This window comes from Charadrius vociferus, unplaced genomic scaffold (genome assembly GCF_000708025.1).
Source record: "Charadrius vociferus isolate BGI_N301 unplaced genomic scaffold, ASM70802v2 scaffold324, whole genome shotgun sequence".
NCBI classification, from domain to species: Eukaryota; Metazoa; Chordata; class Aves; order Charadriiformes; family Charadriidae; genus Charadrius; species Charadrius vociferus.
In genome coordinates, this window is record NW_009648041.1 from 3,054,068 (window position 1) to 3,077,912 (window position 23,845).

A 23,845-nucleotide genomic window follows, 5' to 3' on the forward strand; every position below is an offset into this window, starting at 1 on the left:
GCATCTCTTAGTACAGTACTGCCAATAGCTGTATGGAAAATTGTTTCTGGCTTAATACAGGGAATAGAATATTTATTTTATAATATTTATTTTATCCGAAGACCCAACTTTTTTTCTAGTTGTGAAATTTATTGTTGTGAAATTTATTGTACTTGAACTTTGAAATGATGCTGTGTCACAAGCTGGTCTGCACCAAAAACTACCACACCTCCAAACTTATGTTTAATAGTCTGTTTAATATTTTTGTTTAATATGAGCCTAGAAAGCCTGTGCTTGTTTGAATGAAAGTATCCATATCCTCTGTGCCACTTAAACAGTAAGTCTGACAGTTTAACAACAAATTCTTACGCTTTCCTGCATACTTGCATAGAATATTGAGATTCAAGGTGTGACCTAATCCAAACATAGTGAGATTTCCACACTTCGGAGAGGAATGACTCGATCAGAGAAGGATAACAATGTTAGCCTTTTCTGGGCAGTGCTTAATGATATGTTAATATTAGGATCTCAGACTTTGCAAAATACCTGGCAGTATTATGATAAATGTGCAAAGTGACAGTACTCAATATTAATAAACACCTTACAGGCACCTGGCAGGTCCCTGTGGTTCAAGGAGCTGCTATGGTCCATGAGGCTGCAGAGATCATGAGTGATGGTTTTGTGTGGTTGGGGTTTTTCTTTTCCCCCTTTCCCCTCGGTTTACTCTGTAAGCGTGTCAGGATGACTTCTGTTTGGAACGTGGGTCTTCGTGCAATTACTTTTGTCCTGTGTCTTGCTGCATTTTCTTCTCACTAAAACTCTGTTGCACTCACATTGCCAAAGATTCAAGTGATGCCTCACCAACAGATGAACATGTTTTCACAGCTACTGCCCTTGCTCTACACTTACCTGCCCTTTGGAGATGGGGATTTCTTCTTCTAGGACCACATCCATAGCTTTGCTTACGTGTGTTCCGAGCAAGGAATGGAATTTAGTTTCCTAGATGAGCATTTCTATGTTGTGCATTCAAGACAAACTATGATCTGATTAATCTTTTAAAAACTGTCAGAGTGTAAGCTGTCAAACTGTATGCTGTTATGTAGTCTGTCGTGCAGGCCGTGTACTGTTAATAGCATGGCTTTGATCTAAATAGAGACATGTTTATCCAGCTAATAAGTAGTGTATATTTTCCTTTAACTTCCTTGGACAATTCTGTTTTTGCAAGGTTGCTTTATAAAAATGCTGAATCGACTCTTGTTTTATTGCTCATTAGTTGAGAACAACTTCTTGTTGCTTTTTTAAAGAGTCTAACCTGGAAATGCTTTTTAAACTTACACTAAGAAGCTCGACACAGGATAGAATAGCGATGTGTTTTTCATTTCCAGAGGCAAAGGAAATTGTTCTGAAGGCGCAGATTCTGGCTGGAGGAAGAGGAAAAGGTATTTTCAATAGCGGATTGAAAGGAGGAGTTCATCTAACTAAAGAGTAAGTCTTTAAAGTTGAAAAAGCATAAATTAATTGCTTCTTTCGTAATATTTAAGCTGTTTACAATAGCTGTGTGAATGTTTCTTTTAATATCTTTCAATAAAACAACCTTTTTCCTTTGTAGCCCTAAGATTGTTGAACAGCTTGCTAAACAGATGATTGGGTACAATCTGTCAACAAAGCAAACTCCAAAGGATGGCGTGACAGTTAAAAAGGTAAGATTTTTGCCTCTTGAAAGTTGACTGTATTCACCTGCAATTTTGCATTAATATGCTGGGGTGTATGACAGAGATTTATTTTTTTCATTCCTTTTCCAATGCCTGATTGGTTGCATCTAGCTGATGCAAGAAAAAAAAAAAAAGTTACTTTTTCTTTCTTTGTGTGCATTTATTTTGTCCAGCAACTTCAGTGTACCTAAGTGGTGGAAAAATGAATTCAGTTTTGCTAACCTATGTTGAAAGGAGTCCTTTGTCCTATCTTCATCTCTCAACAAATACATACTAAATGCTAGCATAGTATATAGTGTCAGCTGTATGTGCTTATTGACGTTCTGCTTAGAGAGGTAATATATACATGATTACCTGTAGTAATAATAATATCCGTATTTTATTCATCGTCAGCTTTGGGGAGCTGGTATTAAAGATAGTGACAGATGACTTTGCATGAGAATAATCTCAGTTTAAAACAAAAAAAAAAACAATCAACCAACCAACCAAAAAAAACCCCAAACCAACAATCCAACAAAACAAGTGTCTAAAAGTAGATTCTTCCTAACTTGTTGCAGAAGATACAGAATAAAATGTGGTGATGGTAGTGGTTCAGCTGATACACGGTAATTCATTTGCCTGTGAGGGTGCATACTGCAAGGTGCCAAGATTCGCTTCAGTATAAATGTATTGCTCTGTATTGGCCTAAAGAGAAGCATAGACGGCCCTTCAGCAAGGTTCTCCTTTATGTTAGTAACTAACTCTGTAAGTCAGGAAATCCTAGCAATTGCTTATCTACTATATATATTTTTATCTCTTGCTTTGTTTTACTGAGCAAGGATCTTCATACAGGTATGTAGTCAAGAGCCACACTGTATTTGATGCCAAGAGATAATTTGGCATGAGCTGTAAAGAACTGCAGTACAGTTTTAATATATTGTGAACAGCTTGGTATGTTAGCATAGAAGGGGAACACCTGTCTGGAAAGATACTGTCTAATGAGGGCTGGAGGAAGGTGCTCAGGTGGTTCTTCTCTTGGGGAGCAAGGAGAGCAGATTACCATCACTCCTCATAGTTGTTGTGAAAAAGAAATACTAGATATTAAAAAGAATGAACAGTATTACCATTAAGGCATGTCTGTCAGAGATTGTGATAATACTAAGGATATAAAACAGGATATGCATTTCCCATATTAAGGCACTCTGCTTTGAAAAATGTTCATTGTAAAAGCAGCTTGCTTTTATAAATTCTTTGGTTTTATTCTTTTGCCCTAGTTGACCTACTTTGAATACATCAATACAGTCTTTTGTCTGAGTGCAAGTTTGTTCATTCATTTACATGTTCAGTTCTTTAAAAGAAACTTCTAATTTTCTTTGAAATTGATAGAAATGAAAGAAAGGTATGGGTGTTGGGGTTTTTTGAAATGGATTATTGAAAGGATTTATATTCAGATGACTTTCGTACCATGTGTAGAATAGCTATAGAAGATTTAACTTATGATTGTCCAGCACAGGGCTACAAAGACAATTAGGGGATTAGAACATCTCTCTTATGAGGAAAGACTGAGGGACTTTTTAGTCTAGAGAAAAGAAGACTGAGGGTCTTATTAATGCTGAGAAATACTTAAAGGGAGGGTGCCAGGGGGATGGGAACAGTCTGTTTTCAGTGGAGCCCAGTGACAGGACAAGAGGTAACGGGCACAAACTTGAGCATAGGAAGTTCCATCTGAAGCTGAGGAGGGACTTCTCTCCTGTGAGGGCGGCAGAGCAGTGGCACAGGCTGCCCAGAGAGGTGGGGGGGTCTCCCCCTCTGGAGCCATTCCAAACCCGCCTGGATGCCGTCCTGTGCCACTGCTGGAGGTGCCCCTGCTCTGGCAGGGGGGTGGATTGCTGAGCTCCAGAGATCCCTTCCAACCCTGACCAGTCTGGGATTCTGTGATTGCTTTCCTCACCATCCACATGTTGCTCGTATGAATAAACAGTGGTCAAGAGTAAGCAGCTAGGGCATACGTGAATTTTAAGGTGCAGTTTGCACTACTGAACTTCAGGTATTTGTTTTGGTGGTACAAGAAAGTATATAGCCTTGAATAGACTGTATTTTTCTTTTGCTATAGAGTTACTTGGAAATTTTCCAGGATATATCTTGCAGGTATTTTAATATTGATGTATGATAAATCAGTGTGATGCTGTTCACTGGGAGAAGCTGATCATCTATTGTCATAGATGTCCATTCTGATTATAAAGTTGGCTTTTGAAAGCCCTAAGCCCATTTGTATCTTCATCACACATGTGTAACAATATAATAGTATGCTTTATATTTTTGGTGTTGAGATCTTGATTATTGGTAATTTATGGTAAGAGCATACACCCTGGTTTAGGTGGTTTTGGCAGTGTTAGGTTGATGGTTGGACTCAATGATCTTAAAGATCCCTTCCAACCTAGACAATTCTATGATTCTGTGATTCTGTAATTATATAATAGTTTGGCCAATGGTATGCTAATGTTTTCCCCATTGCTTGTTAGAAAGTGAAGAAAGCATGATTAAAATTATGCATCTAGGTCATCAAAAGACCATCTCCCAGAAAAGTTAAGGTCTTTTAAAAGCATTTATCTTTTCCAAAGTCAACTCACTCTAGGATCTTCAGAGTAGTTAAAGGAGTGGAGGCATTCAGGTTTGTAGTATCAGGACTACAGTGTCAAGACTGAAATTTTAATCAAGGGGCAAACTACAGTAATATGATTGAAAGTATGAGTTTAGCTATGTCTAAGATGTCATTTAATGCAGCGGCTGGTTTAGTGCTCAGAAAATGTCAGACAGACTCTTTGAGCTTGCTAGGAGCAGTGGTGATGTTGAGAATGAATAGCTGGTATTTCTGTTCTATTTCAAGGCATATGCTCTCTCTGTATGTGTAAGAATACCTCTGTGTACATGTACTCGAAGAAAATTGCTGTTCACAAAGGAAAGAAAAAGCATGGGTTTTTTTGGTTTTGCGTTTCTTAAACTTTCTTGTGTTCTGGCAAGTTTAAGTGAACTCATATGTTTTAAAAAAAAATTTGGTAATAAACATCTTTCAGAAGCAAAATAGTTATTAAGTCACTTTCTGCGAGGCGAACAATGGGCTAGTGTCAAGTCAGGGAGTGGAATTCACGTACCTTTTACATGTATTTGTAAAGAAGGAATAAAAGAGAAATTTTCTACAATTAGAATAACTATGGAGCAGAAAGTGGAGTTTGCAGCTTTCTTTCTCAGCTTGTGCACCTACTACAGAATTTAAAGCATGTTTATGCTTCTTTAGATTGATGTTTCTTAAATAAATAGCAGTCTCCTTGGTTCCCTCCTAACTTGGAAGCTATTTTGTGAGTTTACATAAAATCCTCTTATGGCAGCCTGGAAATTGGAGAGGCTGGTTATCTGAGAAGTCAGTCTTCTCTTATCGTGACAACCTGAGGATTCACTACCTGTGTTTTCTCTCCAAGCAATAACAAAATTAACATTTTGAATAATTGATTCAGTATAAAAGAGCTGTTATAGTTACCCTCGTGAAATTAGATATGTGACTTAAACTTTTAGGTAATGATTTGTTTTTAAGAAGGAAAGCTTAAAGTTAGCAGGAAGTTTTAAAGAAAAATGATATTTTTTTTCCCCCAGGACATTTTAAATATAAACCCGATGTGGTAAACAGATAATGATGCATCACATTCTTTATCGTAAAGAAAACAGACAAAATATGAGAAGAATCAACAGTCTGCAGATTCGATTTCACTACTCTTATCTGTTCATTAATGTGTTTGCATTAGTTTTGTCATGTGAATGATAGGTAGACTTCAATAAATAATACTTAAAGACCTTGAACACCAATTTCCCTGACTTTGCTCTGCATCAAACAGGGAGGATGGTGAAGGAAAGTAACGTTTTTTGTTGGGAGAAATGAAGGATGTTGCACAGTGTGACAATTTTTGCTGTACAGTAAGTTCGCCCACTACAAAGTAGGTAGACTCTCAATACGTTTGTGAATTAAGACAGAGAAGTATTTCATGATGTTGACATGGTTAATAGCAATAGCGAGGACAATCACTCGGGTCGGAAGTAGCAGTTGAGAAGATACCTGATTTAATAATGTAAGTCCCACCTGCTGTGCTTGCAAATGTATTCCTCGAGACTCGTTGAGTAGACTCCCATCCTCAGTCTGGCCCTGATCCTGAGTACTCTGGAAACTGTGGGAACAACTCGGACAAGATCCAGTAGGATGAGCTGGCTTTATTTGACCCACGTCTGAAGCAACTGACTCACGTTTTTCAGATACATTGATGCAGGATATGTAAGAAGGTGAAAACATGCATGCAGGTAAAAAGACTAATAGTAGCAAATCAAGGATGCTCTCTGTATCTTTGCTTGTTAATTTGACAAATCCTGCCAGTTAGCCAAGGTATGCTTCCAAAGTTGGCTTTTAGCATCCCTTTATAGTAGCCTAAAATAGGCAGATGCTTTTAAGTAGTACAGTAGTTTTCTACATTCTTAGTTGTCTTCTTCATCCCAGTTTTCTTTAGTTTGCTTTTGAACAGTCACTTATTTGAACTATTCCTTTACATCACCCTATGTACTATGAATAAAGCACGGTAAAAGTAGAAGAAAAACAAAATTACTATAAAGAAAATTTCTTCCAAGTCAAAAAACCTGTAAAGAAATAGCATCTTCCCTTCCATTCTGAGCATAGAGGGCTTTCTTTAATTCCTTGTCTCTTACTTTTTTTTTTCTGTTCTGTTAAGATGTACAGCCTGGCAGAAGGTAAGTACATTCTTTCTTATGTACTCTGGAGTAGAATGTCAAAAAAGCGACTTGGGTGAAAGTATAGTGCATCTTTCTTGTTTATAGTCCTTGAACTATGAAAACCCCAGAAATACTTATTTGATGAAACACGTCTTGTCGAGTAGGCAGAGTTTTAAGACTGCGGTTGTATACATGCCTCTCGGATCTAAGGAGTTTGAACTGCTGACTGATAGAATTAATTTCACCTGATGTTTCATTCAGAATGATAATTCTCGTCTACAATCATTATTCAAAACTGTCGCTTTATAAACAGACCATGTTAGAAAGACATTGCCACATAATCCCTTTTAATTATATTAATCTTAGGGAAGTGGTTTTCCTGATTTCTACTACTTCCATTGAAAGACAGGAAAGAGAAGCTCTGCTAAGGAAGAATGTAGTTGTCAAAAGGAGAAGCTGTAGTGCTAGTGAAATTGCAGGGGTGGCTGCTCAGCTTCCAGGTTGAAAAGCGCAGCCGTAGTGCAGAGCAGAACTACAGTCTCTGCACCTGAGATTATGGCATCTGCTATTATCATAAGGAACAATTAGTAATGATCGTCTGCAGTTTGTTTGGTTGTTTTTTTAAATGAAGAACTTTTGGGGGAATTTGGTATTCTTCCATCAAAATGTAGTTTTGTGAGTCCTTTACTAACTGTAAAATTACTTAATTTCTGAAACTGCTTTAATAGCTATTGTTAAACTATTGCAAAAATTGACAGTTCAGATGAAGAGGAAGGTATAATTATTGCAACATTGAAATGGAAAGGAATTTGGCTTTGGCATATTTTTTGGAGAGAAAAAGTTGTAACAAAGAATTTATATGGACCTTTTTCCCCCAATTTTAATGTGAGTACTTGTAGATTCCCAACATGTAGGATTTGAATTATCATCTTTGTTGCATTCTAAGGTATCTGTCAGATATCGGTATGAAAGAGCACTGTAGTTTATAGTAATAAATAGAAATCAGTAGCTCTTTGGAAAAATAACTTCTTATGTTTCTAGAATGTGCCAGTACCTGAAGGTTGCACATCTGCTTGTCTCTCTAAACTGGAAGTAAAAAGCTGGATGGCAGAATTACCTGTATACCCATTCCCTTAGGAAATACTTAGGCAGGGCAGGAATTCAGAGCTGAGATTGTAAGTGCAGGATGGCCTTCTGTCTGAACGGGGGAGAGAACTTAAGCCTGAGGCTTTCTGGGCAGGAAGAGTGCTACTGCAGCAGAGAGCCGATGTGCCCTCTCTTACATCCATGGGATGGCAAGACTGTAGTCCCTTGTGACTCAAGTTTTTCTGGGGGCAGCATGTTAAAGTGCTTGTTGGGAATAAAAAGGTAGTATGGAGGTCCCCTTTACAGACACAGCAGCAGCTACTATTCTCTTGGAAAAAACCCAGCAATTAGGCATTCCTGGTTCACAGTGCTTGTTACATGCCCCAGTGAGAACAGCAGCATGAGGGGAGTCTCTTATTTAGGGAGAGAGGATTTCTTGGGGAAAAAAAAAATCACTGGGTTGTAATATCTTATAAAAGCAATGAAACAAAGGTTTCTTTTCAGGATAGCTAGTGTCGAACGGCTGCATTTTAAGGCAACGCAGAAAACATGAGCCACAATGTTTACTGCCTGATCACAGCAGAGGGAAATACTGTCCCTCGTTGGTTCTGCTAATTTGTAATTGCTTTTTATATTGCAAAAGATTTTACAACGTTCGCTACTCTTGACACCTGAAGGAGGCAAAGCTGTGTTCAGATTAGGTGTCACGAGCTAGATGGATCAGTCTGAACTGTTGGGTTTTTTTCTTCCTTGTATTCATTTTAGGTGATGGTTGCAGAAGCACTGAATATTTCCAGGGAAACGTACTTCGCCATTTTGATGGACAGAGCCTGCAATGGACCTGTTATGGTTGGCAGTCCGCAGGGTGGTGTTGATATAGAAGAAGTTGCAGTTACTAGCCCAGAACTTATCTTTAAGGTATTAAAATAATATTTCAGACTAAAGATTTTCCTTGTTGGTTATCCGAAATAATACTACTTTTTTTTCCCTTTCTCATTCCATTTCTCTTTCTTCCGTGTATGGAAAGAATACAATAAGAAGCATAACACTTGTGTTTCACCAAATAGGGGATCAGACCTGTCATCTAGTAGATGAATGAAGCATGTTTAACATCTGATTTTGTTGGGGTGTGTGCCTCCAGCTGGATTTAGAAAAAGAGCTGAAATCTGACTGTTACATGATATTGTTAAGATCTGTAATGTTTTATGAGTTTCACTTTTAGGAAGGTATGCAGTTTTCTCGCAGGTGGGTCAGTGCAAATATGGCTATTGTTTCTGTAGCTGTTTTTTTCTAATTGACAGAGTTGTTAATTATTTCTTTGTACCTGGATGACTTTTGCATCTGAAATCCAACTGTTGTAATTGCTTTCTTAACGATGACTACATTTAAGGTTTTTTTATGTTACTATAGCATGATAATGAGTATACAAGTTATTCATCTGGGAAAATAATTGATGCAATCAACTATAATTATTCAAAAAATTGTAAAAATATTTAATGTGCATTTTAAAATTATATAAACTTCACAGTGTTACTGGGCAGTGACACCATTGCCTTGAAAATATTCCAGAAGATGTCATAAAAATTAACAGACTAAATATTCGTCAACGCCATCTGTACAGTAATTAAAAGTGAAAACCGGTGTCACATTGTCTTGTCAGCATGCCATGCTGAAGAATTATATATTTTTTGGAAGGACTGTTTCATAGTTGGTGTGGTAATTATAACATACCCTATAGGCAGCTGCTATAGCCTCAGTCTCGGAGAGCTTTGGCAAACAGCCATACTTTAATTGCTAATTTGCAAATGTATACTAAGTGTTTTCCTTTTGAAGTTATAAATCTCCATTCAAATTGAATATTTAGTTATATTTATGCACATTATTGTTACAGGAGGAAATAGATATTTTTGAAGGCATAAAGGATCATCAGGCATTGCAGATGGCAAAAAATTTGGGATTCAAAGGACCTTTGCAACGGCAGGTAACTTGACTCTCATCCCTTAGTTTTGACATTTTAAATACTAAATTGCATCTACATAACTGTTGTCAGGCTTTAGCAATTTGAATAAGGTCCTTATTGTTCCGAAGTGAAAGTCCCTGGGCTTTGAAGCGATTGATGACAACAGGCTGTTACATCATGTGGGATTCTTTTGATTTCATTGGAATTCCATTGGAGCTCAGGGAATTACATGGGTAGAGCTTTTTTTGAAAATTTGGCCCTTAATACGGGGAGAAGTAGATGTGTATCTCTGTAATTGAAGCCTTTTTTTTTTTTTTTCTGATCTTCAACTAAAATCAAAAGGCTGCCAGCTTGTTGTCTTTTCGGTAACTCTTTTCTATATGTATTGGAATTCCATATTGTACACAAATATGCAAGATATTTTGCCTTCGTGAATCATTTTGCATAGAAGGGAAAGCTTGTTTAAGCTACCTTTGCTTGGTTTTTTTTCCATAGCATCAAACTGTCATTTTTGTAGAACTCCTTTATTTTTAATTCAGCAGTTTTAATTATTTTCTATCCCAACCGTGCAATTAACAAATGCATAATCATTAAGTTGATTAACACACATTTGAAGATTTAGCTGTATATCTAATGAGGAGGAATTATTATGTTGAACCTTTCAACCCTTGAAGAGTTCTGGTACTTGATAATTAACAGCACTATATGGACTTTTCAACAATACATTTAAATAATGCTGCAGTGAATGCATTTCTTTCCTTGTGCTATCAACTCAAAGGAATTTACTGAAGCGTAGGGACATAGTTTTTATTCAGACAAATCCTAGTATTTACTTATACATTCACTATTTCAAGTTTGGGATTTTATGCTTTGCTTCGAAGAGGCTCAGTACCTGTAGACCTTGAGAAAGAGAAACGTTGACATTAAGCTGCCTGATTTGGAGAGGTGCTAAAAGATGGAGCAGCCTTTAGTAACACTTAAGCGATTCTGGTGATCTGTTAAAATTACAGCAGTATACGAGGGCAACAACAGCTTTTCAGGTTGCCCAGACTCAATGTGGGGTTGCACGGTAGGACTTCCTCCCTAGTGTCACTGTTGGCAGCCTTACCTGCATGGTGTTAGGATAGTTTGTCAGCTGGAACATCCATGCCAAGGGAACTGCTGCCTTGGTGGGTGCAGATTTATAGCTCATAATTTTTTTTAAAGTCAAAACCACTGAGAATATTTCAGCTGATGACTTTTGAGCAGGGAAGACTTCATAAGCAAATTGGATGCTGCTTCCAAACTGTAAGTCTCTACAAAGTCTTAAAAAGAGTCTTTGGGACTCTTTACAAAGAGTCCCCAAACTGGACACAGCACTCCGGGGGCAGCCCTGCCAGTACCGAGTAGAGGGAGATAGGGACATCCCTCACTGTCTTCTTCCTGATGTAGTACAGCATTGGGCTTGAGCCTTTCCAGTCGTAATGTTTGCTTTCTTATGAATTACGTCAATGGAGAAAGCTGACTTTTGTTTTTTTATTCTCATTCACTTTGCTTATTAGCAGAGGTCCCACATATTTTTGGTTTATGGTCTTCAGTTGACTGATCAGTAATGAAGGAACAAATTTGAATGGTTCTTTATTAGTGCAGTGCTTCAATGGCAAACTTATTTCAGCTTGTAGGTTGTCAGTGTGTAATGAACCAAAGGGATTTTTTTAATGCACGTTCATGTTGCTGTTGTTTAAGTTGTTCTATTAATGGAAGAATGTTATAAGAACAAAAGACTTGGAAGTTAGTAGTCAGTCACAATACTTATGGCCACGGAACCAGTCATGGAGATAGATGGCGAGGAACGATAAGGAACAAGCAAGAGTATCTTGTAAAGAGTAAGCAAGCATGCTTCTGACATAATTTCTTCAAGAAAACATGTAAGACTGATGTAGAAAGGAGAAATGTATATTTTTTCTAAAGTCACTAATGTGCAGATAGTGCTTTGTGGTTTCTGAATTTAGACTGATTGATGTGAATGCAACTTAGGTCTCAGCGTACCAGAGAATATGTCATTAGGAACTGTTAGGCACTTTTCAAATTAAACTAGTCGTAATAATCGTGCTGTTTATTTTGTAGAAAATCTCCAGTTTGCATAGTCTTTAAATGTACATTTACTAAATATTATGCAGTATCGTAATGCTACATTATAGCTGTTTTAGATACTATATAAATATGATTAAGAAAGCAGAAATAAAAGCAGTAATTATCTAGAGCTAGTGTGCAATTTAATGCATTAAAAATAATCAATAATGGTTTACCTTTGCCTTAAAAACATTAACTTTTATTTTTCTGTGTGGTAATTGTAAATCGTTTGATCAAATTTAGGCAGCAGATCAAATTAAGAAGCTGTATAATCTTTTCTTGAAAATTGATGCCACTCAGGTTGAAGTGAATCCCTTTGGTGAAACTCCAGAAGGGCAAGGTAAGAAACTGAAGGAAACAAATGAATGCATTATAATTCTTTATTTATGCAAACTATAAATTAAATTGCATAGAAGGCTGTAGCAGCAGCTTTGCATTAATTTCATTTTGTAATGTAATTTAAGCAACATTCATAAATATTCCCATGGCAGATTTTACATTTCAATACCTTTTGTTTTTTCATCCAAATACTGGAAATATCAGCTTCTACATGTTATGCTTGCTGAGAAACAGGAACATTTTCTGCTTTTCTGCTCTTTGTACAAAGTTGGGTTTTCCTTGGTTTTGTTTTGGGTTTTTTGTTTTGGGTTGGTTGGGTTTTTTTGTTAATGCTGCTCGAATTACTAAGAATGCGTGGAAAGAAGCTTGTTATTTTATGTTTGTAAACATATGGGTAAATTATAATTATAAGTGCCTGACTCTGCAACCTACTGGAGCACAGGAGAAATTCCAGCTGGAACTGACACTCAGCTGCATCCTTTGGGAACAAAAAGGGTGATTGATCTGTTTCCACCATGAATACAGGGCTAAGAAGATACAGGGTAAAAATAAGGAGCTGGGTTAGCGTTCACATCATTCTAATAGTGGGTTTTCTGGCTGAAACCTTTCCTTCCTTTTGTCATTTTTGTCCAATTAACTTGGACGGAGGTGAAGAGGGGAGGAACTGAAGATGGCTTTGGTATATTGAAATAGAATAGGGCTTTTCCAGGTGGATCATAGTTACCACCTCGCTGTTTCATTTGATGGCAGAGCATTTTTACCCATGCTTTCATTCCTAATGCCAATATTTTACGGTATTCGTGCCCCCTCCCTATTTTTTTTCTTGTCTTTGATGTAAATGGATGAAGATGAGAAGTTGTGGAGCTCAGGGGGAGCTAGCTGAGACTTCAGTGTCAAAAGCTGTGGTTCGCAAGCACTAGCGACTTCCTAGCAGAGGCCCCACCTACAGTATCATTTTGTGATTTGAGAGAATTTGACGTTGGGAAGTGCTAGTGGGTGTTTCTTGAGTATTCTTTATCAATGGTTGTCAAGAAAGACAATTCCAGCTTTTCACCAACTTTATAAGATATGACTTATCAAAGTGGAGATTAGAAAACGGGAAGAGAAAACTTTTACCCGTTTTAACAGACATTAGGAATGTGGCTGTGTAATTGCTGTTCTGCAAACTTCTAGAAAAAGATCACTGCTGTGTCAGATAAGAACACAAGTTCCTCACAGGAGTAAGTACCAATGCAAAGAATTAGCATTTTTAGAATACTTTTTATGTGCCCACAGCCAGTTCGTAAAATAAACAGCTTTTCACTAAAGATCCATATTTTTGGCTCAGTTGGTCAGGAATTCAAAAGCTGAATTATGGCTAGAAACTATGTAGTCTCTTCCAGTTGTCCAACCTTGGTTTTCCCTTTTTATTAACAAACCAAATGCAAAAGAATTGGCAGAGAATTGTCCACAGCTTAAAATAAAAATTCTGCTGGTAGTGAACTCTGAAAAGCTCTAAAAGATGTAAAACAAATCCTGCCCCACCCCATTTTATTATGTTTAGCTTAATAGGCTCTGCGACACTAAAATGCCCTATTGGGAACTGACATTTTTAAAACAAATACAAAAAGGAGTATCTTTTCCAGTAGAGTCTATAAAGGATAATTCAGAGACAGTGATGATAATGATTAAATGTATGTTCAATTTCTTTACATAACAAACTGATTTCAGGTTAAACTAAGCTGGAAGAATATATTTATAGCCTAAATGTAAGAATTCCACTTTGATAGTAGACCATTTTTTAATTCCTTCTTGGTTGGGATTTTTTTTTTTGGTGTTCTTGGCACCAGAATCCTTTAGCTCTCTGGACAGAGTTTACCTCGTGAGAATGATGTCCACCAAATGCTTTCACTCTTTTTATTTGAGAATCTTTCACAGCGCTGTCTGCTCAGTTTTTCAGTAGTACCATAGTAACGTGCACACTGCATCGATAGTTTCTGCACTGTAACCCTCACTCAGCTTAATGCATGGAAGTCAAATTCTTAGCAACTAACTTGGGCTCCACTGGTTTTTATGCAGTTTGTGAAATGTGTACTGGGGGAGAGAATCAAAAAGCCCTGCCATTGACCAGTGTAGTTCTGCTGTAGGCTGTATTTTCAATGGAAATGGAAAATTTGCCTTCAGAACCCAGTAGACCGTTGGTTTTCCCTGCCACTTAAATAGATCCACTGGCCTAATTGAAACCAGTTGGGAATGAGGGGAGAAGGACATTTTCATTTTCTGTTGCATAGTGAAGTTAAAGCAGAACCATGAAATAAAGCCTTGTAAAATGAATGGTCTGGATTTTTCAAGTTCTAGCAATGTGCACCACGTGGCACTTTTGACTTTTTGAAGATGAATGGGACCTTTAAAATATGTGTAACAAAAACTGCTGGAACTTTCCTGCAGATTATGATGTTCACTTCAAAACAAATTCATTGGTATGTTTGTCTGCTATAACTGATGTACTTACCAGGTTTATTTTGTGGGCTCAAGACCACTGATATTGTAAAACCAAAATTTCCTTCCTTGAAACTTGTTGAAATCATTTTTTTAGTAGAATAATTGACCAAGATACCTTAACGCTACACGGCAGTATGGAAAGTACTCAGTAGTCCTTATGCTCAGTCAGATGTCAGAAACTGGGTCACCTGTGACAATTGCCTTCCATCAGGTAGAGAAATGAACTTGAGGTGAGCTCTTTGTGCCCGGCCTAGGCTGTTCTGGTATTCACGCTTGCTGGTTCAAAACTAGCTCAGATGACTAGTACAGAAGCACTTTACTATTCTGTTATTTTGGCAGAGCAAAGGACAAAATCCCCATTTCAGTGCCTACATCATCTCAGCTGTGTAATCCTGCAAGGAAGACCTTTCAGCATTTCTTGAGTATTAGTGAGCGGATGCTGTAGACCTGTGCATAGACACTGAGAAGGAAGTGAGGAGGGAGAGAGAGCGCTGTCAGACAACACAATAGGGGCATCATTGAGGTGCTGAGGACATATTTGGCTGGGTACCAACACAGAGGGGAAGTTGGTAGATGAGTAGGGGCAAGTGATGGAGAGGACAGTTTGGAAGGAGAAGAAACAAAACTGGTGGTCCTAAAAGGTCCTAAAGAACCATGGTGGTGCTAACTTTGCATCCGTGCTGGAGTACTAGGAGGTGGCACTGTGGAAAAATGAACTCATTTGGATAAGTTGGCAATGTAGCTTTTCTGGAATAGCTGTGCATATTTAGTGAGTGGGGCTTAATTTGAGGAATGGTAGGAGGTTTTATGCTGTTTCTCCGAGGTTTCTTCCCCATGCGTTTCGCATCCAGGAAGCTGAGGAGCAGAAACAGTGGGTTTCAAGCTGTGAAAGCCGTCATACTAGCAGACATACACAGAAGTCTTCCTGTGCTTATTTCTTTTTTGCTAGCCGTTTCTCCATCTGAAATGTCTCGAAGAAGAATAAAGATAAAACAAGTAGAAGAAATTTGAGTAGCTTAATGCAGTTATTTCTAACGATAAAATATAAGTCTCTGTATGAAGACCATTATTCCTGTCAAAGTAACAGTTAAGATGGATTTATTTCTTGCTGTTTTGTGTTTTTCACTTGTGTGAATTTGCGTAAGAAAATACATTGTCATGTGTACTTCCTTTTGTTTAATTTTGTAGTAAATTCTTTGTTAACACTATTGGGTCAGAAGCCTGTAACTGCCAATATCTTTGGGGTTTTTTGTTTTATTTGCTCTCAGCGTAAGCTGTTGAATTGGCAGATGACAAAAATCCTACACTGCTAGCAAAAACAACAGAAATACTCCATGAATATAAGTGTTGGAGCTTTCTTTGATATTTGTTTAGAAGAAAATTTCATTTGTATAATCTATCATGCATGTAACAATGTGCTTTTGATGGTGAAAATGGTTTGATAAATATTAATAGGTGTTTTTTCCTGCTACTTTGTACAGCATGGCCTTTGTTAAAGATGAGTGTTCTGTAGAAATGAGATTCTATTAATGTGACATTGAGGATGTTCATGTCTAAGGTAAACAGAGCTCTGAAACTGGAGCTTTACTGTAGCTTTGAGTTGTTTTAGCAATTCAAGGAACTGAGAGCTTGAAGAAGAACAATGGTACAGGTCTTAGTTCATTGTTAAAAAAAAAATTAAAGCAGCTCTAGTACAGTAGAAGCATATTGTGGACTTCAGACACTTCTCCTTTTGGCAGTTTCCAACATGGTGGTTGACCAGTTACGATCTAAACTCTTCCAAGAGAGATCATTATACACAAACACTCGTGAATAGTTTTCTGAAACTGCAGTCACTGAAACTAAATTTGATCCCATTTTAATTTAATCTGGTATTGGTTACAAATCAAAGGTATTTAGAAAAAACACAAAAACTGCAGCACCATCAGAAATCCGAAACCAGAAAACCCAATGCAAATCAAGACATACAGCTGAGACTCTCCTATTTGTGTAAATGTTTTGTTTTGTTTGCTGTTTGATTAGGTATTTTCTCCTAATTTAAGCAATTGTATATTAAAAAAAAAAGCGAGAGAGATTTGTCCACCAAAAAAAGATTGTGTGATGAGTTATTTTAATTCATTGGTATCTATAGCCAAGATTAAAAATTGTCTTAAATTTAATGGGTCTTTAGTTGCTGAGACGTGTACAACACTCATGAGCAGGGGCACGTGTACCGTGTATGTGTTTCAACGTCAGTATGAATCAAAACACAGCAGAAAGAAAAACTACTCAGTTTTGCTGGATGCAGCATTTAAAGGAACATGTAACCAGTTCACTCTACATGCATTTCTTTTACTGTTTGTTTTTATGTGAATATTATGTCTACTAACTACTCTTTGGTACCTATTATGTAATGTTGTCAGGTTTAGCTACTTTTTAATTTGTTTTTACAACCATAGAGGATGTTGACATTGACAGAAGTTTTGTATTTACTTTTAAAATTTTCTTTCTTTAAAAGTCATCTTTTGATCATTTTTAACATACAATGGCTTGAAATGATTTTAATTTAGATCTTTAGGGAAATAATGTGTGTATAGCTAATAACACTGTAAATTAGAAATATGACTAAGGAAAGCCTTTTGTGTTGCACAACTATAAATGAGCGCGTGTTACCAAACGTTGCTTTGGATTGCTAACCTGTTACCTCTTATGTGTGTCATACTTTCAAAATACTGAAAATAGACTCTCTTACGAAATTCCTGCAGACCACCTGTCCTCATCATAAAAGCTGCCTTCCTGACTTATGGCAGTATCTCTACTGGACTAAATGCCAGAGCTTCAGCTGCTCATACGTTGGAAGCAGCCTCAGTCCCTACGCCACCCTCTCCCGCTCCCTGCTGTAGTAGTCGGCGTAATATTTCAGAAGCTCTGACTAAATCTCAATCTCTAAATGCCTGTATGTTGTTTTATATTTTTTTCTCCAGTTGTTTGTTTTGATGCCAAGATAAACTTCGATGACAATGCAGAATTTAGGCAAAAAGAAATATTTGCCATGGATGACAAGTCTGAAAATGAGCCTATAGAGAATGAAGCTGCCAAATATGACTTAAAATATATAGGACTGGATGGAAATATTGCTTGCTTTGGTAAGAACAAATAAATCCAAAAGACATTTGAAGACGAATTCATACTCGTTCAATGTATAGACTTTGTTTACGTTCTGACATTCAGTCCACCCTTGACGGTATTTCAGTCTGTCTTGCTGAGGTTGTCTGTCCTTCCACAAGTTCTTGCGGGAATGAAACTGAAAGTGTGTTGAGGGTGTGCTGAAGGCCACAGCAGCAGAGAGGCAGGGCACGTGTGACGGCAGAGAGAGGACAGGCTGAGGAAGAAGCTTATGGGGTTTCTACATTCTGAATTTTTAAGCTGAGGTAATTGATCTTTCCAGTAATTAAAACAAAACAGGAAAAGTCATCAAAATTTGATCGTTAATTGTCAGAAGTGAGACTGTGTTGCTCATAAGGCACTGCAAAAGTGCGTGTGCAAAAACATGATATTCCCATTTACAAATGAATATTGAACTCCATTTCCCTTTAAGGAAAGCTGCTACAGAAGCTGTTCTTAAAAGGAAAATGCCAGTTTCTTCTTTTCCTGAAGTTTCTGTAGAACAGAAATTACTCTTGTGTTTAGAAGAGATAAGTAAAAAAGTCAGCTATTCTCTAAATAATTTTTATTTTGTACAAATTCGTTTAGCCAGTACAGCGTTTTATGATGAATCAATTGAAAAATGATTGGCTAAATTGGGTATCGGTTAAATGGCTAATGCCATTTTATCTCAGCTTGGTGAAATGACTGGTTTTAGAAAATGTCCAGTATTTACATTGCTTTGATACGTACTCTAACCACAAATCTAGAAGATACTGATAATGTGTTGCAGTTGATTCAGTGACAGTCAGATTTTAATATCAATTTAAAAACAAACAAAGAACAAAAAAACCCACCCACCCGAACAATAATTGGCAACATTATCGTATTTATTTTTTTTTTTTAGTATTAGATATTGCTGATGAATTACAGGTGACACAGAAGCCTTACTTCATCTAGCAGGAGCAACTTACTGGGGACAAATAATTCACATCTACTTTTCCTAGCTTAGAGGATGTTTGTGCCCATGGAAATGTTTCTAGACTGGTGCAAACACAAAATAAAAGGCAGTTACAGGAGCGTCTGATATCTGTCCCCAAAATTTAGTCGTCTGTTTTACAACAATACAAAGCGTCATCTACTGCTATCAGAATGATGGGAAGGGAGCTTAAGGAGTCAATTTGTCCTTCACGTCTCGTGATGCGATTACTGTTCCCAGAAGTTTTTGTGTCTCTTTTTTTTTTTAAATCAGAAGTTTTTACATTTCCACAATTACCATGCCAGTGCTCATACATGCTTAAGGCAAGGTGCACGTCTAAGTCCTAAAATTGACAGTCATAAAAAAATCTAAGTGTTGGTGTATATGCACCAGATTTTGAATTATTTGTTACATTGAATATCCATGAATAGCTACTGACCTCTTTAGAAATAAATATTTATGTAATGGTTTTGAACCATGTTATGTGGTTGTGCTCATACGTTTTAAGCCTGTTCACCAATCTTATATACTCTTATGTGAAATAAAAGCACTTGATGTTTACAATTACAGTCAACGGAGCTGGACTTGCAATGGCAACGTGTGATATAATATCCTTGAACGGTGGAAAACCAGCCAACTTCTTGGATCTCGGTGGAGGTGTGAAGGAAGCACAAGTATATCAAGCATTCAAGCTGCTGACTGCTGATCCAAAGGTAAAAAAGTTGGGTTTGAGACCAGAAGCTTCCCCATGCAGCTATACAGCTGTGTTACAGGACTCTGAATAGTACACTGAAAAATACAGATAATGGTGTGAACATCAAGGATATTAAAAGGGCGATCCAAGAGGAAAATGATTTCACTGTGCACCATTGGACTGACTTTTCAGTTCCTGATCCAGGTTTAATCAGTCTTGAGTGGGTGCTTTCTCAAGGCAGCTCCCCACAAAAATGCAGCTGTGGTTGCGCTGGGCATTGCAGTGCTGACCTTTGAACTGGCTCCTAAAACGGAATCTGTGGGGAGCTTTAGATACTTAAAATATTATTCCTCGCACTGTACTGCCACAGTAGAGTGAGAAGGAAAATGTAAATTGAGCAAATACGTAATACTGAAGGCTGACTTGTACCCTTTTAAGCTCGAATTTTCTAAAATACCTGATTCTGCACTTGCAGGATAGTAGTCTGTGTTTAATTAATATGCACAGGCTGCAATCATAGCCTGGTACATTCTAATACTTCCTTTTGCAGATGGAGGTGCAGTTGCTCTTTTCTTTTTGAACAACGGGAGAAGACATTAGTCTGTGTATCGAGTAGAAGTTATTTCTAGAGATGCATGTTAGCATGCTGAGGTCATTGGTCCCCTTTGCAGACAGAAGCAGAATATCTACTGAGAGAATATTGATCAGGCGGAGGCGCTGGAGCAGTGCCAGCTGACCATCCCTGCCAACGCGGAGTTATGCCTTTGTGCTTAGCCAGAACTTAAGTTGCTGTAGATTTTTTTTACTAATGAAAGCCTATCGAAAGGCTTTGATCATCTCTTCCATCTCCTGTACCTAAGCATCTCTGCTGAAGTCCCAGTTTCAACATTTTGCTTCTTTTTGTGAATCTGGCTTTATCTCCTTTTCCTCTTTATTTCTGTGCTCCCAGCCATTTTCTTCATGTTCATTGTGTCTGATATTAGCTCCTCTAAATACCACCTTCCTGTGAAAATTGCATCACTGTAATTGTGTGCCCTGTGCAGCAGTAAGTGACAAACTGTTGTGACTTTTCAAATAGTGGAGGATATTGTTTGCAGCAAAATTTCAAGGCAGAATCTGGATGAAAATTTAGAGTACAGAATAGGCACAGATCAACTTCATATTGTAAGCTTTTCGCAGTTGTAACTCTCCTTGCATGTCTTTAAGGCACATAGTACCTTGACGGCTCAACTGTACTGGCGAGAGTCATCTGCAATATTTAAAACATTCTTCCTGGATCTTTTTGCCCTCCCACAGACCTGGGGCTTGCTGACCTTTTGTTTGTAGATGTTGAGGTTTATATTCTTCCCAAGACCCACAGGAGGAGAATTGGTTGTCTCCTTCTACTTAGTGATCTTAGAAGCTTCAAGTCATAAACCTGCCTGAAAGAAGGCAGACCTGGAGAAGTAGAGAAGTGAGATATCTTGCCTGGGGCAGAAGGGAGGCGGGATGGGACTTGAGATTCATGCTAGAAAACCTGATGATAGTTTCCTTCATTGTCTGATGCAGGTAGACGCTCTTACACTTGTGTTCATTTGTGTGAGTTTTAGCTATTCTTAGGACATTACATGAAGATTTGTTTGTGTGTGTGTGTTGTTCTGCAGTGTAACAATCAAGATTTGGCTGAGATGTAATTTAGTTCTGAAACTTGTATTAATGCCGGAGAAGCAGGTGCAGTAAAGTCTTAGATACGCAACTTAGCTGATGATTATTGCTATGCTAAATAGGTTCTTCTGTCTGCTACAGTACAAACAGCAGGTATTAATTTTGGTGATGAAACGTACTAAGTTTAAGCAATTTTAAAACAAAAAGGCATTTTGGTAGCTCTCAGCTATATAACATCTGCATGCCCAACATTTGACTTGTAAATTTGACTTCTATTGTATAGTCTGCTTATATATTGCTGCTTAACACTAGCTGCTTACAGCAGGGCTAGTGAAGCTACACTGGTTGCGACGGCGGGGCAAAGGAAAAGGTAGCACGGAAAGGATCTGAAACAGTCATTTCTGCTTGTGTCTATGCACAGCTGTAGCTGTGCCATTCTTGGCTTTGACTGCCCAAAGGTGCAGAATGCTTTAGCCTAAATGCAACACGACTCATTCCTCATTAATTGGTTGCCTCCTCTCTTCCTTTTGGATGCCTTTTCTGATCTTTTCTCCATTCACAGGAAGAATCACAGAACAGCTCCATTGCGTTTCCCTTTTGTTCTCCTTATTACGCTCCAGGAAAAAGAGGGAGGGTGACTGCTTAGAGTCCCGCTAGGCTCTGTTACTTGGTGTGGTGCAGGGGAAAGAGGGTGCCTCTCAAAGCTTTCTGCTCAAGGGGGTGTAGTCCCTAACAGATTTGGATCCGCATACGTAAGTGACATCGTTCTTGGCCACAGATATTGTGGGTTTTATTGAATGTAATGCTGTTGCCCATTTTTAAGTTATTAACATAACTTCTTCTGAGCCTAGCCCTGCACGTGACCAGTCATGCTGCAGCTCTTCTCCGCGAGAGCCTTGCCGGGTTTAAGTGGATCACTTCTGAACTGTTTCTTGTCAGCCCTTTCAATTTGACTGATTTTGCCTATATCTTATGCCACTGTGACCATCAGCAATGCTGTTTCAGTTCCACATGACATCAGGTGAAAAACTTCTTGTAATTGTAACTGGTGAAGAATGTGTATGAGATTAAATTAGGATTAGTGAAGATATGCTGATATCCCAGTACAGAATAGGAGACTGTAGCAGCCCTGGCAGTTACACCAGCCTAATATCAAAGCCTTTGTTTTTCTTACTGCTCTGCAGTTGAATATTAATGTAAGTTTACTAGCTATTAAAAAAATAAACATTTCACGATTTATTTCATTCTGTTCAGAAAAGATAGTAAATATCTGTTATTTCCTGTTAAGTAATAACTGGAAATGTCTGTTTTATCCAGTTATAATATTCCAGTTATTTTCTTTCATTTTACCAGTCGGAGGAAAGGGGTCAGCCAGAAATAGATGTATAATGCGTATCAACTTCTGGCTCCGTGGCTGGTACCATCGCGAGGGTTTTGGCTTTTATGACAACAAGACATTCTCTGCTGACAGTAACCTGTTAGGGAGGGATGGATTCCACCTGTCCAGAAGAGGCATGGGAACCTTTGGCAGCAGACTGGCCAGCTTGGTGAGACGGGCTTTAAACTGAAGGACTTGGGGGGCAGGGTCCAAAATGGCAACACTCACGCCATCGCATCCAACTGGGGAATAAGCCAGGCTAACCAGGGCAGCAAGAAACACTCCTTCGCTGCCTCCCAAGATGAGAACGAGAAAGCCAACCACTTCAAGGGGGTGTGTGTGGCTGTGGCGGATCCTGTTGCAACCCTCCAGGAAACCTGCGTGCTCGATTACCTCTCTGAGGTACACCAGTGCACGCAGCGTGAGGAATAAGCAGGAAGAACTGGAGACCTGTGTGCGGTCCCAGGGCCATGATCTCATTGTAATTACAGGGACATGGTGGGACAGCTTTTGCGGCTGGGCTAGACTCTTTTCGGTGGTGCCCAGAGACAGGACAAGGGGCAACAGCCACAAACTACCACATACAAAATTCTGTCTCAACATGGGGAAAAAATTCTTTACTTTAAAGGTGATGAAGCACTGGAACAGGCTGCCCAGAGAGGTTGTGGAGTCTCCTCCTCTGGAGGTGTTCAAAACCCGCCTGGACGTGATCCTGTCCCACCTGCTGTAGGTGACCCTGCTTCAGCAGGGGGCTTGGACTGGGTGATCTATAGAAGTCCCTTCCAACCCTGACCATTCTGTGATTCTATGATTCCTCTCCTCAAACACCATGTCCATTAGCTGACTAATATATGGTAAGATAATTGAATGAATCCTCTCTTTCTTAACGAATAGCAGGCTTTCAGTCCCAAGAGGCACCGTGGCTAGTGCAGCGTTCAGTTGTCTGGTCAGTCGTTTCCCTGTAACCTTTAACCTGACTCTAACCCTGTTTGAGAAGAGAAAAATTTGCTCTTGGGAACTTGAGGGGCAATTAATTGTTGTAACTGTCTCCAAACAACATTAAGCCTCTGAGGAATGACTAAACAAATAAACAACAGAAGTCTGCAGGGCTGTAATATGGAGAAGCACTGTCTTTTAGTTGCACTGAAATATGGCACCGGCAATGTTAAGGACACTGCAAGAGAAGAAATCTTCCAGAAGGAAATGTTCAACTGCATTTTGAAATGGATCTCTTTCTCTCTTTTTAATTGTCTTTAAAATGTCTATTTTGTATTAAAACAAAAAAATACAGGTATGCCATGATTTGATTTAGTGAAGCTGGGGATATTGTTTTTGAGAAAAATGAAGATCTTGGCTGATTTGCTGCTGGTTTCATTTGGCTGTTGTCAGTGTCTATAATTCTTTTTAAAAAAAAGAAAAACATTTTTTTGTTGCAAAAGGTTACCCACTGGCTTTTGGATGGAAATGCTGTCTCTGGTGTCAGTGACCCTTTTATACTCTGCTGGTCTTGTTTGCAGTCTGCCATATCCAATACTTCCTAGGTCAGACAGGTCATTGCAATGGTTCTGAATTCCTTTCTTTTTACTGTCTAAATTCCAAACTGGTGGTGCTT

At 38.3% G+C, this 23,845-nt stretch overlaps 1 protein-coding gene across 1 annotated transcript in view; it reads left to right on the plus strand.

Annotated features, from left to right (window-relative positions):
* The window catches only part of SUCLG2 (succinate-CoA ligase, GDP-forming, beta subunit), a 231,940-nt gene that overhangs the window by 157,567 nt on the left and 50,528 nt on the right, over nucleotides 1-23,845 (plus strand). Inside the window, exons 4-10 of the mRNA XM_009883621.1 lie at nucleotides 1,365-1,464; nucleotides 1,589-1,679; nucleotides 8,289-8,441; nucleotides 9,415-9,504; nucleotides 11,839-11,935; nucleotides 17,379-17,540; nucleotides 19,088-19,230. Coding sequence (XP_009881923.1) covers nucleotides 1,365-1,464; nucleotides 1,589-1,679; nucleotides 8,289-8,441; nucleotides 9,415-9,504; nucleotides 11,839-11,935; nucleotides 17,379-17,540; nucleotides 19,088-19,230 — 836 coding nt within the window. The remainder of the gene's footprint in view (nucleotides 1-1,364; nucleotides 1,465-1,588; nucleotides 1,680-8,288; nucleotides 8,442-9,414; nucleotides 9,505-11,838; nucleotides 11,936-17,378; nucleotides 17,541-19,087; nucleotides 19,231-23,845) is intronic.